Source organism: Prionailurus bengalensis, chromosome B1 (assembly GCF_016509475.1).
Source record: "Prionailurus bengalensis isolate Pbe53 chromosome B1, Fcat_Pben_1.1_paternal_pri, whole genome shotgun sequence".
NCBI lineage: Eukaryota > Metazoa > Chordata > Mammalia > Carnivora > Felidae > Prionailurus > Prionailurus bengalensis.
Window position 1 is genome coordinate 151,032,123 of NC_057344.1, and position 14,539 is coordinate 151,046,661.

The 14,539-nt window shown below is 36.0% G+C and overlaps 1 protein-coding gene across 4 annotated transcripts in view; it reads left to right on the top strand.

The window, feature by feature from the left end:
* The window catches only part of CENPC (centromere protein C), an 81,527-nt gene that overhangs the window by 11,578 nt on the left and 55,410 nt on the right, over positions 1-14,539 (top strand). For all 4 annotated transcript variants that reach the window (XR_006296175.1, XM_043572573.1, XM_043572575.1 and 1 more), the window contains exons 5-8: positions 3,018-3,123; positions 8,315-8,600; positions 9,531-9,746; positions 12,851-13,464. Coding sequence is in view for 3 of the 4 variants with exons in the window: in XM_043572573.1 (XP_043428508.1) it covers positions 3,018-3,123; positions 8,315-8,600; positions 9,531-9,746; positions 12,851-13,464 (1,222 nt within the window). In the remaining variant the exon portion in view is untranslated. The remainder of the gene's footprint in view (positions 1-3,017; positions 3,124-8,314; positions 8,601-9,530; positions 9,747-12,850; positions 13,465-14,539) is intronic.

The window sequence follows — 14,539 nt, forward strand, 5'->3', positions numbered from 1 at the left end:
GAATGTAGACAGATCCATTTCTTTCAGAATTGAGAGGCCTTCTTTAATGTGGTAAATTATACTGATTTTTGGAAGTTAAATCAACTTTTTAAGTTTTCTGGGATAAATTTGACTTGGTCATAATGTATTAACCTTTTTTGATTTGGTTTGCTAGTATTTGAGGCATTTGCATCTATGTTCATGAACAGTATTGTCTTTTTCTTTTCTCAAAACATTCTTGGAGGGCTTTGGTTTCAGGGTTATGCTAGAGGTTTCATTTGTAGGTAGGATGTGACAAATTGCAATAGGCCACATTCCTGTTGCAACAACTAGTTAAAAAGAATGAAATGCAAACAAATCATATTTTTAGAGACATGGGAGCTGTGGAAAGAACAAAATCTAGATAAAATTCCAAAGAGAAAAGAATCTTGAGAAGATGAGTTGATGATTATTAGTCATTTTTTTCCCTGAGAGTATTAACTAATTTGGGGCAAAAGCTGAGGGTTTTAAGCTGGTCCATACAGAGTGTCTACCATGGGGAAGCACAGCTTTTTTCAGGTTCCTCTAACCCTTCTTATTAAGATTTCTTGTTTGTAGTTTCTGTTTCCTGCAAGTACCTTTTTGCTTACCTTCGTTATTTCCTTTTATTTTAGAGCCTTTTGTCAGATGTCCAGTGAATCTTAGTGGTCTCCTTATATTTAAGAGTGGAAACTAAAATGGTGATTGCAAATTCTAGTTGTACAATAAAATTTGTACCTTGGTAGATTTTACTGTGGTATGATCTGTCCGAGCCATGTCATTGTAGATGTCCAGGTGTTAATATCTATAGGTTTTGTTTTTTTTTTAACTTGGTTTGGTAGGTTTTTCTAACAAATCTCTTCTGCTTGGGAGCTTGATTCCATTGACAAATGGTCTCAACCAGGTGTAGCAGAGGGAAGACACAATTTGAATGCTTCTGCCTAAAATCTCTATTTTTACTGTATTACTGTTACCTTCATCTGTGTCTGAGTCTATAGTCTCTCTGATTCTGAAACTCAAGAGTAAACATCTACTATGCCAGAGTTGGGAGAGGAGAGGCTCTGCAACTCTTGACTACTTCGTATACATACTTTTAACAACTTTACTGTTCGTAGGCCCAACTTGGAGCCTCTCTTAGAGTGGCCTTGCACCTCTAATAAATGATCTTATGGGTTAAACATAAATGTGTTTCCTTCTGTACTTTCTCCACTTTCTGGACTGATTAGTTGCTGCTGATTTGCTTTCTAGCTTAAAGTTTGTTGAAATCTCCCATCTACTCCCTTTTCTTTTCTCTTCATACTTCTGGATTTATACATTTTATTTATTTTTTATTTTCTTAAAGAAATATATATATATATATTTTAAATGTTTATTTTAGAGAGAGAGAGTGAGCGAGTAGGGGAGGAGCAGAGAGAGGGAGACAGAATCCTAAGCAGGCTCCATGCTGTCAGTGCAAAGCCCAGTGCGGGGGCTCAAACTCATATGAGCCATGCGTGAGATCATGACCTGAGCTGAAACCAAGAGTTAGACCCTTAACCGACTGAGCCACCCAGGTGCCCTGGGTTTATACAGTTTAAAAAATCCTAATGAGGTTTCAAGAGGAACAGAGACTAGTGAGAGCTTGCTTGTCTTTCTTTATGTAATTGAGTTCTATAATGTATTCACTGAACAGTGCAGGACCTTCTTTACTTATATATCCCCCTATTGGTAGAGTTTTAGGTTGTTTGCATGTATTCATTATTACAGCAGTGTACACCTTTGTTCATGCCTCCTTGTGCACATGTTGTAAATCGAATTTCTCTAGGACATGCATATTTCAAATGAAATTGTTAAATGTCTATTTTTTCTGCAAAATGTTTACAAGTTTTGTTTCCTACATGCAGTTTATGAATGAGATTTCCCTTTTCTATATTTTTAAAATTTATGATTTGATATATTTCAAATGTACAAAAGAATATATGTATATAAGGTATTAAAAATAATATAAATGAACACTTATGTACTTATCCTTAGTGTAACACGTATCAATCAATACTTTTGCAGCATCAATGTTTCCCTTTCTAATCCTGTTCTTCTCCCTCTCCTCCCTGCACAAAGGTAACCACTATCTTGAATTTTATGTTCATCATTCCCATCCTTTATTTTATAGTCAGACTTTTATGCTTCCCACTGGGTCTGCAGAAAGTGCACTTGTTCTTTCTAGCAATGAAGTGCATATAGTCTTTCTGCCCAGGGAAGCCTTCTGAGGCTTAACCCGTTTTTATTGGGGGCTGATTATATTAGGTACCCTCTGCCAACCAACATCCTATACTTCCTGAAGGAAAAACACAGGTGTTCATTATAAATCACATTTTTATACAGTCTAGGCAGGCTGGCATGGTAGGCACAACCTAATCAGCTGGTAATAGAGGAAATATTCTGAAAGCCAAATTCCCAGCTGCCAGTCAAGGGCCAGCCTTGTAAGCAAGTTCTTTAAATGATCAGGTGTCCTATGTTAACTCCTCTAGTGAGTGAATCTCTAAAATATAGTGTATATATATATATATATGCATGTGTGTGTATATATATATGTATATATGCATATGTGTATATACATACATATGTGTGTGTATGTATATGTATATGTGTGTGTGTGTGTGTATAGTTTAACATGCCTCTACTTTGAACTTTGTGTAAATGGACTTATAACCTACTTCTGTGGTTTGTTTGTTTTTTTTTTTTTTTGTTAACAATTATTTATTCCTGATGCTATAATTTATGAATTTCACTGTTGAATGTGTGATATTATATTATAGGTCTATATCATAATTTATCCAGTTTACTGTCAAGATAGGTTTTTGCTGTTCAGAGCAGCATTGTTTCTATGTTAAGATTTATGAAATTTCAACTTTATTAGATAATGCCAAATTGCCAGCTGTTTTATTATTTTCCAATACTTTTTTTTTTCCAATTTAAAAACAAATGTATTCAATCAGAATTGCTAATACAATGGAGTAGATCTAATGTTGTATATCTTTTAGGCTCAGTGCCAGAAATCACATCCAAAGTCAGTTCCAGTTTCTTCAAGGAAGAAAGAAGCCTCTAGGCAGTTCACTGTAGAACCAAGGGAAGTTGTCAACAGATCAGGTTGGTGGCATTCCCATGGGTGTTATTTGCTTAGACATATTTAAAAGGAAATGCTGAAGGTGTTACCTGTATTGGCTTGAGTGACGGGGTCATGGATTAGCCCAGGCAGAATGGTCAGTGTTTTTGTTTTTGTTTTTTTAAACATGAATGATAAGCTTCTTTTGATTATTTATTTCTTTATTTTAGTGATAGGAACATTGATTACTATGATCTGGTAAGAGACATTAAGTAAGAATTTTTACAGGGACTATAGCTTTAAGAATTTTCAAATAGATTTCTTTTTTTTTTTTTTTCCTGAAAAATTAATATTATCTCACACAGTTTCTGTGGGTCAAAATTGAGAAGCAGCTTAGTTAGATGATTCTAGGTTGAAATCTCTCATTAGGTGGCAGTCAAGATGTTGGCCATGGTTGCAGTCATCAAAAGGCTTGACAGGGGCTATGGGTATGTTTCTAAGATGACTCACTCATGGGCAGGAAGCCTTAATTCCTTCTCACATGACCCTTCCCATCGGCTTTTGAGCATCATTTTTTTTTTTTTTTAAAGGGAGTTATAATTGACATATAACATATTAGCTTCAGGTACCCAACATGATTCAATATTTGTACATACATGGTCAGTGTTCTTTGTCTCTATTCTCCTTTTGTTCATTTTTCTTAATTATTTGTATGTGCTGCAACTTTTTAAAAAGTTTACTTTATTAATGCTTTTCAAATTAGAAGAGTCCTTCTTTTGAGGTAAGCCTCAAAGATTAAAAAAGTGCTACTGATTGTTACTGCCATCATCCTGCTGAGGTAACTTTGGAATGAAAACCTATGTAAATGTGTGTGTGTGCTTGCATGTGTGAGTGCATGTGCATGCATGCTTTCAGAAGAGGCTTTACGATTTTCTTTTACACCACTTTTCTTTTACAGTATAGGCAAGTACCTTTTACCTGATCATTTACTGTTTTATTCTTTTTGCCATTTAGATAGTATTACGTGATCTCATTGTCACTTAGTGTCTATGTCTGTCATCACCACTGAATTTGAGCACTGTTTTTATATATTTACTGGCTATTTGAATTTCCTTTTATCTGAGTTGTCTATTCATATCCTTTGCCTATTAGTTTTTTCTTGTTTATGAGAGGTCTTTGAATTGAGTCTCTCTGCTCTGTTTATCCGTAATTTGTGTGACAGATATTTTTCCAAATGGTCCCTCGGCAGTTAAATATTTTGTTTATAGTATCTTTAACCATATGATGAGTATGATTTTTGGAAAATGTTTATTTTTAAGAGAGAGAGAGAACATGTGAGCAGGGAAAGGGGCAGAGAGAGAGGGAGACAGAGGATTTGAAGCAGGCTTTGTGCTGTCAGCTTAGAGCCTGATGCAGGGCTCAAACTCATGAACCATGAGATCATGACCTGAGCTGAAGGCCCACACTTAACTGACTGAGCCACCCAGGTGCCCTGATGAGTACGATTTTTTATTTTAATTGTCAAATGTGTGATTTTTATAGCTTTTCTTGTTGTGGTATATGTAGTATCCTAGCTTTCATCTTAAGTTTTTATTTAAATTCCAATTAGCATACAGTGTAATACTAGTTTCAGGCGTACAATATAGTGATTCAATACTTCCATACAACACCAGGTGCTCATCACAAGTGCACTCTTTTTTTTTTTTTAATTTTTTTTTTAATTGTTTTATTTATTTTTAAGGCAGAGAGAGACAGAGCATGAGCAGGGGAGGGGCAAACAGAGAGCAAGACACAGAATCAGAAGCAGGCTCCAGGCTCTGAGCTGTCAGCACAGAGCCTGACGCGGGGCTCGAACTCACAGACCATGAGATCATGACCTGAGCCAAAGTTGGACGCTTAACTGACTGAGCCACCCACGCACCCCGCAAGTGCATTCCTTAACCCCCATCACCTCTTTCACCCATTCCCCCACCCACCACCTCCCTTCTGGAAACCATTGCTTTGTTGTTTATAGTTAAGAGTCTGCTGGGGCGCCTGGGTGTCTCAGTTGGTTACACATCCAACTTTGGCTCAGGTCACAATCTCACGATTCTTGAGTTTGGGCCTGTGTGGGGTTCTGCGCTGACAGTGTGGAGCCTGCTTGGATTCTCTGTCTCCCTGTCTCTCTCTGCCCCTCCTTCACACACACACTGTCTCTAAAATAAATAAATAAACATTAAAAAAAGTCTGTTTCTTGGTTTTTCCTCCCCCACCCCATTTCATTTGTTTCTTAAATTTCACATATGAGTGAAATCATATGGTATTTGTCTTTCTCTGACTGATTTGTTTCACTTAGCATTATACCATCTAGATCTATACATTACCACATTTTGTTTTATTCATTTATCCATTGGTGGACATTTGGGTGGTTTCTGCTTCTTGTCTGTTTTGAATAATGCTGCTGTGAATGTAAGTGTACAAATATCTCTTGTAGTATCTGCTTTCAGTTCTTTTGGATACATACCCAACAAAGGAATTATTGAGTTATACAGCAATAATATTTTTAATTTTTTGAGGAGCCACTAAACTTTTCTGTAGTGGCCGTATCATTTTACATTCCTACCAGCAGTGCATAAGGGTTCCGATTTCTCTACATCTTCACCAACACATGTTATTTTCTGTGCGTGTGTGTGTGTTTTGTACTAGTAGCCATCCTAATGGTGTGAAGTAGTATCTCATTGTGATTTTGACTTGTTCATCATTGTCGCTAGGGAATTTTAAATTAAAATAATAATTAGATACCACTACATACCTATAAGAATAGCTAAAATCTAAAAAAAAAACTTGTTTTTTTTTTGTAACTCATTTCTTTGAGAGTTTTGGTCTTTTGTTCAGGAGAATTTATAACTAATTGTTAAGACTTTTTTATGATGGATGCTTTAAAATTCTTATTAAATAGTTCCAGCATTTGATTCATCTTGTCCATATGTGTCCACTGATATTTTTCTTATTCAGGTTATGTTTTTCTGGGTTTTGTATAATGAGTCATTTTGATTATATTCTTGACATTTTGGTTATTTTAATAGACTCTTGATTGTATTTAAATCATTTCTTATATAGCACATAGTTGCCTTGTTTTGGTTTATTGTTTTGGTTTATTGCCTTTATTCTTGCCTACTTTTGGGGGTTTTATTTCTAGTGACAATTAAGTGTTAGAGTCCTAAGCAGTGGTGTTTTGGTCTGTTTGATTTTCTGATGCTGCTGAGATTCCAGGTCAGTTCTTGCTGGTGCTGTGTCAAGTGAATGGAAGGTGCTTTCCTTGGTACCCCATGTCCTCATTCACTCAAGTGGGGGCTGGGGTCAGAAGCTGTTGGGATTGGTTCTCCTTAAATTTGAGACAGGTGGAAGACAGGATGGGGGTGTAGGATTCTTTTATGTTTTTCCTGCCGTAGTTTAGACTGTCCATTGGTGCCCTTGTTGTGAAGCAAGGCCTGGGGTGTACTAACTGTGGTTCAGAATGTCACCTTGGTCTGGGAAGCAGTGGTTGGGAAGGTAAAAGGCTTTAGTATTCTGCAGCTCTTTGTGGATCATATAGCCTGCTATTCTTGATTGTTAACTGGAGACTAGGTTGGTCCAGGCACAGGGTTAGTCCAGTACTTTGCTCCTCTGCTACTGCTGTCCTATAGAACTTATGGAGTGGGGCCTGAGTCTTTGCTGCTCTGACACTGCCACTGCAGAATGGAGTAGTTAGTGGCCCAAGTTGTGGAATGGGAGTTGGGGTTCCCCATTAGGTCTTTGTTGTGTTTCCTTTCTGCAGGTCTATTGGCCAGAGAATGTAGGCTGTTTTTTCTCCTATGCCTGCTGGTGGTTCTGGATCGCAGGAATCTCTAGAAACCAGTCTGGGGGTACATGGGAGATTAAAAGAAAACCCAAGGGATTCATCATATTGTCTTTGGTGGCTTAAGGCTTGAGGTTCCTAGCAAATACTCCTTTTCCCTTCCAGCTTTCAGAGTTCTCTTATTGTTTCATGGGTAATTACCAGGGAATTTAGAGGGAAAAGCAGGGAAAGCTGAGTATGCTGTCTTGTTCCGTAAATCTTCCAAAAGCCCTTTTTTGATTGTATTTAAAATTTTTTTTTCTTTTTTTAAATTTTTTTTTTTTCAACGTTTATTTATTTTTGGGACAGAGAGAGACAGAGCATGAACGGGGGAGGGGCAGAGAGAGAGGGAGACACAGAATCGGAAGCAGGCTCCAGGCTCTGAGCCATCAGCCCAGAGCCCGACGCGGGGCTCGAACTCACGGACCGCGAGATCGTGACCTGGCTGAAGTCGGACGCTTAACCGACTGCACCACCCAGGCGCCCCATGATTGTATTTAAAATTTTTAACATTTGCTTGTTAAGGATATAAATCAATATGAATACTCCCCAGCAGTTCTACTTTTTTTGACATTTGGAGGCATACAGCTAAGAGAATAGAGTGTGTGTGTGTATAAATATATAAAGGTATGTGTATATATGTATCTATATGTATACAAATATTATGTATAAAGAATATATTTTATGTATATCTTTATATATATACATATAATTATTTATGTATCTCTATACATATCTGTTATGTCTCTATATGTGTATGTATATGTACAATTGTGGTCATTTAGCTGCCCTAGTTTACTGACTTATTTTTTTAAAGTTTATTTATTTATTTTGAGAGAGCGAGAGAGCATGAGCAAGTGGGGGAGGGGCAGAGAGAGAGTGAGAGAGAGAGAATCCTAAGCAGGCCCCACGATGTCTGCCCAGAGGCTGATGCAGGGCTGTATCCCACAAACCGTGAGATGATGACCTGAGCCAAAATCAAGAGTCAGACGTTTAACCAACTGAGCCACCCAGGCATCCCCACTAAATTTACTGACCTAACGATCAAATGTCATAATTCTCTAAGATTACTTTATTATTTTAGCTGTGTATAGATTTATTCAAATCTTGAGTAAATTGACTTTTCATAGAATTGTGAATTTCTGTTGAGAATTTTTGTCATTTCAAAACTTCAGAGCATGGATCAAATACATCTTCACATTCGTTAATTTCATAAATTAGAACTTTTAAAGCACTTGCATATTTTAATCATAGATCTTTGATTATAAACTTAATGAACTGCGAGTCTTGAAAACTCATTTCTAACTTGCTGAATTTTAAAAAGCACATTTGGCTCTAATATTATTATTTTTTGATATCTTTATATAATTTTCTTCTAGTTCAGGACCATGAAGTTCATCAGCAAATTTTGGCAACTGATGTTGGTTCTAAAAGTACACCTGACTCAAGAAAAATGTCAAGTGAAAAACTAAAAGGTCATCATGGTGGAGTTGATGAAGAATTTTACTTATCTGTTGGTTCACCTTTCGTTCTTTTGGATGCAAAAACATGTGTATCTCAAAGTGCTGTCTCATCTATTGCCCAAAACAGAAAGACCTACACTTCTGAAAAGTCAGTAAATACATTGTCTTCAAGTACAGAGATTTCTCTTAAAACCAGAAAAAGGTGAATTTTTATTTACTTAAGTAATAGTCATCCTGTTTAAAAAATTTTTACCTTTTATATTAAAGAGTAAGTAATTTGGTCTTTTTTGTATTTTATAGTAAGTATTGAGGAATATTAACATATTAGGAGAAGAGCATAACATATTTCAGTTTATATTTAACAATAGGAAAGCTTACAGTATATTTCAGAGAAGTTTGTGGGTAAACTTTTCTGTGGAAAAAAAGTATTTTCTTCTAATGATAAATTTTCTATAACTCCTAAGAGTATTTTCTCTATGTTATTTGTAATTACAAGGATAGGTGTGTCTCAGGTCATTTCTAGGGTAACAAAGGATAAGTATTTTGAGGATAAGTTGTGGTAAACCCATGTCTATTTCTTGGGGTTTACATTTTGGCCTTTAAGAAGAAAAGTAGATCATTCAAAGTCCTTTGCTGTTGGGACCTTTGCAGTGAGTGTAACTAATATCTGTCTGGTGTCTTGTGTTATTCTTGGAGCCAAGAAGTTAAGTACATTCTAAGATTTTGCTATTCAAAATGTGGTCTATGGCTCAGTATCTAGAGCAATGCATTATCTGGAAACTTGTTAAAAATGCAGAATTTCAAACCCTCTCTAGTCCTGATGAATAAGAATCTACATTTTAAACTCTTCAGATGACTCAGAATTTTAGTGTTTGAGAACTAGTGCTCTAAGCTATAGATTTTCTTGGCCTGTTCTCTTACTTTTTCCCATGGACTAATAAGGAATTTAATTTTCCTGGGCACTTGCCTTATATATTTTAAGAGGTTATAAATCAGCACTTACAGATTTTAAATAAAGGTCTAGTAGAAAATTTTGTAAGCGGTCTGTGTTCTTAACTGAAAGGTAATTCAGGAAAACTCCTAACTGAACAAACTTTGACAGTCTTCACCTTGCCGTCCTTTTACCTTTTAGGTTAAATTTTGAAGATAAAAATGTTTCGAAGAAAGTAGAAATACCAAATGAATTATCAGAAACAGAGGATAAAGTATCAGAAGAACCACAAGAGAGGAAATCGTCAAGAACATCTCAGAAAAGAGTACAAGATTCAGAATATGAAGTTCAACCACAAACTAAAAAGAGTTTTTCAGCACTGTTTTTAGAAACTGTAAAAAGAAAAAGTGAATCCAGGTGAGTTATTAAGAAACTGTCCTTTGAGATGTTTGGTTTTATATTCTGTGAACAGTGTCATGGATTCTTAATGCTATTTAACTAGAAGTTAATCTTAATTGGCACCAATTTTATTTTATTTTATTTTATTTTATTTTTATTTATTTATTTATTTATTTTTTCAACGTTTATTTATTTTTGGGACAGAGCGAGACAGAGCATGAACGGGGGAGGGACAGAGAGAGAGGGAGACACAGAATCGGAAGCAGGCTCCAGGCTCTGAGCCATCAGCCCAGAGCCCGACGCGGGGCTCGAATTCACGGACCGCGAGATCGTGACCTGGCTGAAGTCGGACGCTTAACCGACTGCGCCACCCAGGCGCCCCATTTGGCACAAATTTTAATTGAAATTGTGCCCAACCCATAAGGAGTGTGTAGTTTCTTACCAGCAAATGACCTCCAAAACCATCATTTAATAAATACTAAGTTAACTGTGAAAGAAAATAAGTTTATTCAGCTTTCATTTCTTTTGCCCATTAGCTCGCTCTTCTTTTCTTTTCTTTTCTTTTCTTTTCTTTTCTTTTCTTTTCTTTTCTTTTCTTTTCTTTTCTTTTCTTTTCTTTTCTCTTTTCTTTGAGTTTATTTATTTATTAATTTATTTTGAGAGAGAGGGTGGGAATCCTCAGCAGGCTCCACTCTGTCAGTGCAGAGCTCAGTGTGGGGCTCCATCCCATGAACTGTGAGATCATGATCTGAGTCTAGATCAACAGTCGGATGTTTAACCAACTGAGCAACCCAGGTGCCCCATATTAGCACTTTCTAGTTTGTATGATATCACAGAATGAAGACAGTATTTAGAAATAGAATTATGTCATGGTGTATTTCACTATTACAGGTTTTAAGTCTTTTTTCCTTTTCTTCTGCTTGTGTTAATAAATGTATAGTCCTAAAATAAATTTTAATCTGTTCTTGCCTATTTAAAAGCCTTCAGAGGTTTTTAACTGATTCGTAACTGTGATTCAGTGATTCTTAACTGTGGCTGCACAGTAGAGTTAACTAGAATTAATGGCAGCTAGGGTTGAGAACTACTGGCTTATATAAACTTCAGATTTACTAGCTGGTGTTTACGGCCTTTACTCTCCTTAGTTAACTCTTTTTGCCAGCTTGGTCATGCACATTTGCATTTGTCCCTATATTGGCATACCATTTTCCCTTGTCATGTGCCAGTCTCCTTTTTCTCTCCTGGTGACATCTGCTTCTTACTTCATGGATGGCTGTCTTCTTACTGTAACCTTATATGGCAGAAGGTGACAAGGGGGCTCTCTGAGGCTTGCTTCTTTTATGAGGGTATTACTTCCATTCATAAGTGTTCTGTTGTCATAAAGGCCCCACCCCCAAATACCATCCCAATGGGGATTAAGTTTCAGTTTATGAATTTTGGAAGTATACAAACATTCAGTCTGAGCAGGTATCAATGTTGTGCCTAAGCATATCTTCAGTTTGAATGATCTTGATATTATGAAAGTCCCTTGAAGTGGAATAGAGGAGCAGATATAGAGAATTCTTACTGGCTGGTTTGGGAAATCTTAATTTTTAAGTTCTTAGCATTACTTCTATATATTATGAAAAATGAATAGATATTATGAGTTATATACAATAAAACAAATCAAATTTGTAACAGATTGGCTATTTCTTTTTAACGTTTATTTATTTTTGAGACAGAGAGAAAGCATGAACAGGGGAGGGTCAGAGAAAGGGAGACCACAGAATCTGAAACAGGCTCCAGGCTTTGAGCTGTCAGCACAGAGCCCGATGCGGGGCTCGAACTCACGGACTGCGAGATCATGACCTGAGCTGAAGTTGGATGCTTAACCAACTGAGCCACCCAGATTGGCCTACCCAGTTGAGCCACCCAATAGGCCCCCAGATTGCCTATTTCTTTAAATGTTGAAAACTAACATTTCTATTTCTGTTTCATTCATTGTGGTCTTCTATTTATATTGACTTTGTTTTTCATTAGATTTCTAAAATTTTCTAGTTACATAAACTTGCTAAAGCTCTACCTATTAGAAGATAGTATGTTTCTTAGTATGTATATTTAGAAGATTTACGTTATTAGATTTATCACAGATTTGAGATTAGAGAAATAGAGAAGGCATTTTCATTTCATAATCTTTTTGTATATCTTATTAATGAAAAGACAGAAAAAACAGACATAGTAATCTAAGTCTTCCATTCTAGCTTTGCTTCTTTTATGTGTAAGAATGGTTAAGCATCCTTACTCAAGTGAAAAAAGCAGAAACAGGAGTGCATGTGCTAGCTTTGGAGTTCGGATATTTACCCTAAGTTTTTATTTATGCATGTCGTACTTCAGTACCTGGTTTGCTTGAGGCTGTTGCTTTAAAAAGGAAGGAAGTGCAAAAGAGTACCATCAGATTACTATTCCTTTGAATAATTCCTTCATTCTCCAGAAAGCTTTCTCAACTAATTGGAAAAGATTCTGTTTAATCCCAATTGTTTACCTTTCTAGATACATTACATTTATTTCTATACCATGATTACAATGTTAAATTTGAAAATGTGTGAATTATTCAAACTTGGAGTGAATTTTTACATAATATAATTTAATGTAAAATTTACTAGTGTTTTCTTAGAGTATTAGATTTGAAGGTGTCTCGGAAATAATCTTGTTTTGGATGTGAAGAAATCTGGGCCCTAAGAGATCTGTATACATCTATACAAACATATAATTAGTATAACATTATATATAATAACAACATGCATTTGGGACTGTCAGTCAGTGTATCTGAGCTATATTTAACACATTTCTGGGTTTCAACTTTTTGATATATATATATAATGAGACATTAAATTAGTTGATGTCTAGGCTCTCTTGCAGCTCTAAATTTTCTTTGATCTCATTAGTATTATAAATGAGTATAATCAGGTATTATAGAAATGTAAAAGGAGAGGGATTTTCAAGGGTAAGGGAAAATTGAGATGTGAACTGTTCTTTAAAAGATGCATAGATTTTATTCCTACACAGATTATTTTACTTTTTTCCAGAAAGCAAAGGTAAAAACTTTCTTTTTTTGAGTTATTATTTATTGTAATATTCTGTTTTAGTCCTGTTGTTAGGCATATAGCAACTGCTCCACCTCATTCATCTCCTTCAAATGATCTAAAGTTGTTAGAGGATGAATTTATAATTGATGAATCAGACAGAAGTTTTGCCAGTACATCTTGGATTACTATACCCAGAAGGGCGGGGCCTCTGAAACAATGCACGGTAACCCCTGCAGAGAACACTGCACTCCTTCAAAGTAAAAAGTCAAAAGAAAAAGATCACAGTGTATCAACTGCAGATTTGACAAGTGACAAACGTTCTGGCAAAGCTCACCCAGTAGGGAGATCTCAGCCCTCTGAACAAAAAGGAGTGAATAAGGGTTGTGCTTTGTCAAATGAAATGGAAAATCATTGTAGATCTACAAAATATGAACTGTATTATGAGAATGCAGAGAAATCATCTGGAAACAGAAGGACTATAAGACAAAAACAGAGAAGAAAATTTAAGGCCAATGTACTTGAAGAACAGGTTGATACAGAACAATCTAAAGATAAAAACACAAATATGTCACATATCACCCAAGATAAGTTACAAAGAAATTCAGACAGAAATATGGAAGAGTGTGAAGATATGATAAATGTTGCCGTTTCCAAAAAACAGGTGCTGCCCGTAGGTAAGTGTTTTATATTAAGTGTAACTATGAACATTATTCTACTGCTTTATGTTTTTATACTATTTCTATTTAGCTTTGGAAAGTAGGCAAAGTAAACCTAAATCTGTAGGCTCTTTTCTAGAATGTCTATTTTACATATAATTCAATTCTGAGTCACTTGAGTTTTGTGTAGCTTCCAAGATGGCGCACATGTAAAGGAAGAAGTGAAGGGGAAAGGCCCGTAAATCAGGTGGTTACCAGAATATGAATAAGACGGCATCATGTATTCTTAGAGGTTTATTAAAATATAAACTGGGGAAAAAAACACAGGGTAGTATGGGAGTATTTCTTATAGGATAAAACATTATACTCTTTTATATCATTTTAGTATTCATCTATACTCATTTATCTAATATTCAGTCAATTGCCAGACACTGTATTAGACACTGAAATTACAAAGATTATTAAGACACAATTATTGCCATTAAAAAAAATCAATCCAGTAGTATCTGTAGACCAACAGGTATGCCTGTACATTCACAGGACAATAATGGAATCACACAGAACAGTTATCTAACTAAAAGCTCAATAGGTCTTTTTATCTTGGATCACTATATTGTTTATCATCCAAACTGGGACACTTGAGAATGAGAGGAATGTCAGGACAGGAAGCATAAACTGGGATTCTCTCAATCTGAAGTGTGGTTACTCTCCTTACATGGCTACCCATTTTATAGTGATTGAGGTATAATGACGGCACTGTCTTCTAGATCTATTTATTTTCTTTGTACCACTTTTTTTTTTTTTAATTTTTTTTTTTTTCAACGTTTAATTATTTGTGGGACAGAGAGACACAGAGCATGAACGGGGGAGGGGCAGAGAGAGAGGGAGACACAGAATCGGAAACAGGCTCCAGGCTCTGAGCCATCAGCCCAGAGCCTGACGCGGGGCTCGAACTCACGGACCGCGAGATCGTGACCTGGCTGAAGTCGGACGCTCAACCGACTGTGCCACCCAGGCGCCCCTATACCACTTTTTAAGTAATAGAAAAGATCGTCATTCTTATAGAATTTCTTTAGTTAATGGAATGGAAAGC